The 4309-nt window shown below is 44.3% G+C and overlaps 1 protein-coding gene across 1 annotated transcript; it reads right to left on the bottom strand.

The window, feature by feature from the left end:
- Window positions 1–487: 487 nt before the first annotated feature.
- LOC134195450 (uncharacterized) lies at window positions 488–1770 on the bottom strand. The gene has a single exon (XM_062664472.1). The coding sequence runs from the start codon at window positions 1448–1450 to the stop codon at window positions 488–490; it is 963 nt and encodes a 320-aa protein (XP_062520456.1). The 5' UTR covers window positions 1451–1770.
- Window positions 1771–4309: the final 2539 nt, after the last annotated feature.

The following is a 4309-nucleotide window of genomic DNA, read 5'->3' as shown; positions in this document are numbered from 1 at the left end:
ACCGAATACATTGTTTATCACTAAATTTACTACTTCAAATGTTCAAATAAGTTCACTTCTTACCAGAACTACGAGCATTACTTGTTGTTTCAAGAGAATGTAAACAAGCTGTAGACAGAGATGCTAGCAACAAGATTACTGCAGTTCCAATAAAGAAAGGTTTATAGGTGCCAAAAGCTGAGTAAGTCTGCTCGATAGCAATAGGTCCTAACAGACCAGCTGGACCAGCAATTACACTGAGCACGCCACAAGCTGTACACCCAATCTTATTTCCCATTATTTGGTAAGTAAGACCGACTTCAAGTGTTTTCACAGCAGGGTATCCAAACATGTACGTGCACAATGTCACGATAGCTGCAGATTGTGTCCAAACTGGACCTCCTTCCATTAGCCATGGCAATACGAACAAAACCAATGCTTGAGACGTTAAAGAAATCCACCATGCTCTCTTTAGACCAATGAAGTCGCCCAAACAAAGGCAGGTCAGTCATTTTATTGTATATGATCCAAAAACAGCTAATGTTAGCAGCATCAGTGGAGGATCTTTGCTCTTCCACAATGCAGATAAAATTCTGGCAAGTGAAGAAAAGGCTGCTGTCCCAGTAAACACATTAGCAACGAATCCAAATGAAATTATTAGCATTTGTTTAGTTGCCAACTGACTGATAAGTCTGCCATAAGTATCTTGTTGATATGAAAGCAACTTGGGAAAGACATCACCATGGGGATACTCCAGGAATGGTATCCACAGCACCATTAATGTAAATACAATAAAACCAGTGAGAAACAGCATGGTGTTAGCCCCAAGCCTCTCTGAATCAACTAACTGAGAGAATCCAAGCAAAACAAGGCCAAATACTATTGATCCGACACTGATACCCATATCAAACACACCTCCTGAGAGACCAGATCGGCGAGGAAACCAATGCACTAGCATTTCTCCCATTGTTCTCATGGCCAAATCAGCACCAAATCCAAATAAAGTAAATGACCCAATGAATAAAACTTGCCAAGCACCAGAAGTGTCACCAATGCAGAACGAGACACAAGTACCCGCAAACAACAATGCACTGGTGCAACAAATGAGGCAAACAACCGCAAACAACTGTAACCCTGCCTTTCGAATTAGAACGCTTGGAGGTCCGCTCAAAGTCCAGCCCACCGCTAGAGCTGACGCTCCATAGACCGCTGCAGACGAAGACCAATAAGGAGAACAAGTTGCAGACACGGGTTGAATAAGAAAACTGGTTGCCATCTGAAATCCAGCCGCCAACCCTGTCACTAAACTACCGCTTGTTAGTAGAATAGCTGCACACCTTTTGCTGCGGCCACTCCCTCGTTCACTGGCTGGAGACGATGGAACGAGTTCCTGCCCTAGTAACTCTACTGAATGGTAATCTTCAGCTGGAAAGCCACTGATGTGTCCCAGAAGAGCACGTCTCTCCTCCATCCGCCGAGTTGCTCACACGTACAACCGCCGAACTGTTTCCGCTAGGTCTAGTTATAACATTTGATATCAGTGCAGACACGTGCTCGTAATATTAGCTAAACCCGCTTGATTTTGATTCGCAGCAGTTAGCTGTTTGATTCAAAGGTATGTTGACTAGGCATGAATAGAGCATGGTAAGAAGCCTCTCAATAACTTAATTAATCAAGTTCTTAGTAAACCTAGATAATTGCCGAGCGTAGTGAGGCTTTTAGATTCGGGTTGCACAACAGAAATGGGCGTGGTCCTATATGGCTCTCCACCGAGCTCTTGGTGTGTGTGTGTGTGTGTGTGTGTGTGTGTGTGTGTGTGTGTGTGTGTGTGTGTGTGAGTGTGTGTACACAAATCTCAAATTTCTCCTCCCCACGACCACGTTTCATGATAGGACCTACCTTAAAAATCGTTTCCGTGTCCAACTACAGATGAGTCTAAGAACGATTCGTTTAAGTGAGCAAACGGCGACGAAAATGCTTCATGTTCCGTCGCCCCATTTTTTGTATTGTAGCTAGGGATTGTAACCAAGAAACATCTTTAGGAGTTAATGCCACCTACAATCAACTATTCACACGTTCCATACTACAATCAATCCTTTACTACACTGTGCTGCATCTAACACTGTTGATAGTCAATGTTTACTGATATCAATTTCTATGTCAGTAAATACCATACCACTGTCGTTACAACGAAATTGAACTGAGTGCATACCTAGACTGTACATTTTAATTGTCTTGATCACGATTGCAAAACGACGACTACCTATACCAGGCCTAGTTAGATACGTAATCTAGACTACTAGGAAGTTTGCATGTTTACTTCCATGACAGCTAGGGTTTCACAAATACGTATTGTCTAGCTAGGACTCGGCGTTTCAGTAGACGGTCTGAAAACTCCGTTGGACGTGTTACTCAAGAACGCGAGGCGCCTACGGATACCGTACAACTAGTTAAATCAATATTCGAACTTCAATTTTTATTGAGACAATTATAAAGCATTGTGCTACAGGCCTGGAAAGGAATTTTATACGGTGACAATTTCATAATTTCATAAAAGCAAGATGGACCAACCAACTGAGGCTTCACCAATTCTGCTTCAACGATGACCTTAAATTTGTAGTGGTGGGTGTAGTAGAGTAAGGGACTTGGGACTACCCCTAATACTCATTAGCATACTGATAGAATATGCCATTATATAGTACTGTGGCATGTGGTTAGCCAGCTGTGTGTAGTCTGGTGTAGTATTGCGTAGACACTGTAAGCGAGCTGCAATAGAACCGATATATAGTCGGTAAGGACACAACAGTGGCGACGAGGATGACAAGTGCAGCCGCGAATTTGAAACACGGGTTGTTGGGCGAATTCCGAGCAGGAGTAGAAAGCATCGACGAATACAAGGAAAGGTTCGAGCTTTACTGCCTGGCAAACGCAGTACCGATAGGAGACGAGCACGTAGCTCGTAGGAAGGCAATCTTTCTAACGTCTGTGGGTGCATCGACCTACAGTTTGTTGCGGACCTTGGTACGACCTCGCCAACCGCAAGATTTGGAGCTTGATGACATCATTCAGTAACTGAGAAATCATTAAGAGCCAAAGAAGATTGTCATAGCAGAGCGATTCCGTTATTACAAGAGACAACAGAAAGAAGGTGAGACTGTTACGGTGTTCTTGTCAGAATTGCGTTGTCTAGCTAAACACTGAGTTCGGAGACAAGTTGTCAGTTGCGTTGAGAGACCAATTCGTGTGCGGATTACGAGTAGAAGCCCTACAGCAGAAAATTCTGGCGGAAACTGACTTAACACTCGAGAAAGCGGTACGAATTGCGCAGCTTTGAATCTGCAAGACAAGAAACGATAGCTTTGCGAGGAGACACGCGCAGACACGGATCAACAACAGACACGAGACGGCATTTAGCATGCAAAGTAGTAGCAGTGGGAGGTCAAAGACAACACAGTCTGATGTGAAAGTATGCTACAGATGCAATGGCAAGGGCACGTTCCTGATAAGTTGTCAGATGACTATTTATGTCACAAGAAGGGACATATCGCAAAAGCCTGCCGGAGTAAGAAGCAAGGCGATTTCAAGAACAGGAGCGGAGCAACGGGTACCAAGAATACAAAGTACCAGAAACAAGCCACGTTACAAGTGGAAGAAGAGGAAGTATGTTCACTTTATGGTTTGGGAAGTCAGGATGCAATCAAAGTCAATATGACTGTAGCTGGACGAGAATTAGAGCTGATTGTTGACACGGGTGCAACTATTACCGTGATTCCAAGGAGACCTATGAGAAACAACTATCTCATGTCAAACTCCAGAGCAGCAACGTGAAATTACAGTCATATTGTGGACAGACATTGTCTGTACGCGGAGAAGCTGTAGTACCAGTACGCTACGGAGGTCAAGAAATACAGGTAGAGTAGTTGTCGTCAATGCTGCAAATAAGTCAGCAGTGCTTGGCAGGAATTGGTTGTCACAACTCAAGTTGGACTGGGCATCTTTATTTAGCTTGAATTTCCTGGATCCCCTACAGGAGTTTCCTGAGTTATGCAAGGAAGGAATGGAAAAGCTGCAAGGAGTGCAAGCAAAAATTACTTTGAGTGCCAATGCAAGGCCAGTCTTTCATAAGGCAAGACCAGTACCATTTGCGTTACAAGCTACAGTGTAGTCTCGCGTAGCCAGACCCCTTTCCGCCGCGGCCTCCCCGGCGAAATGGGGTCTGGCTACGCGAGACTAGCTAAAGTGGATGCTGAAATCGATCGCTTAGTCAGAGGAGTACTGACACCTGTAGAACAGAGCGAGTGGGCTTCACCTATAGTAGTGGTGAGGAAAT

This window comes from Corticium candelabrum, chromosome 20 (assembly GCF_963422355.1).
Source record: "Corticium candelabrum chromosome 20, ooCorCand1.1, whole genome shotgun sequence".
In the NCBI taxonomy this organism is placed as follows: domain Eukaryota; kingdom Metazoa; phylum Porifera; class Homoscleromorpha; order Homosclerophorida; family Plakinidae; genus Corticium; species Corticium candelabrum.
Note: the sequence above shows the minus strand (reverse complement) of the source record. Positions and strands in the feature narration are given on the sequence as shown.

Excerpts from the sequence above, each read along its gene's own strand:
- LOC134195450 (XM_062664472.1), bottom strand. The coding sequence starts at position 1,450 with ATGGAGGAGAGACGTGCTCTTCTGGGACACATCAGTGGCTTTCCAGCT.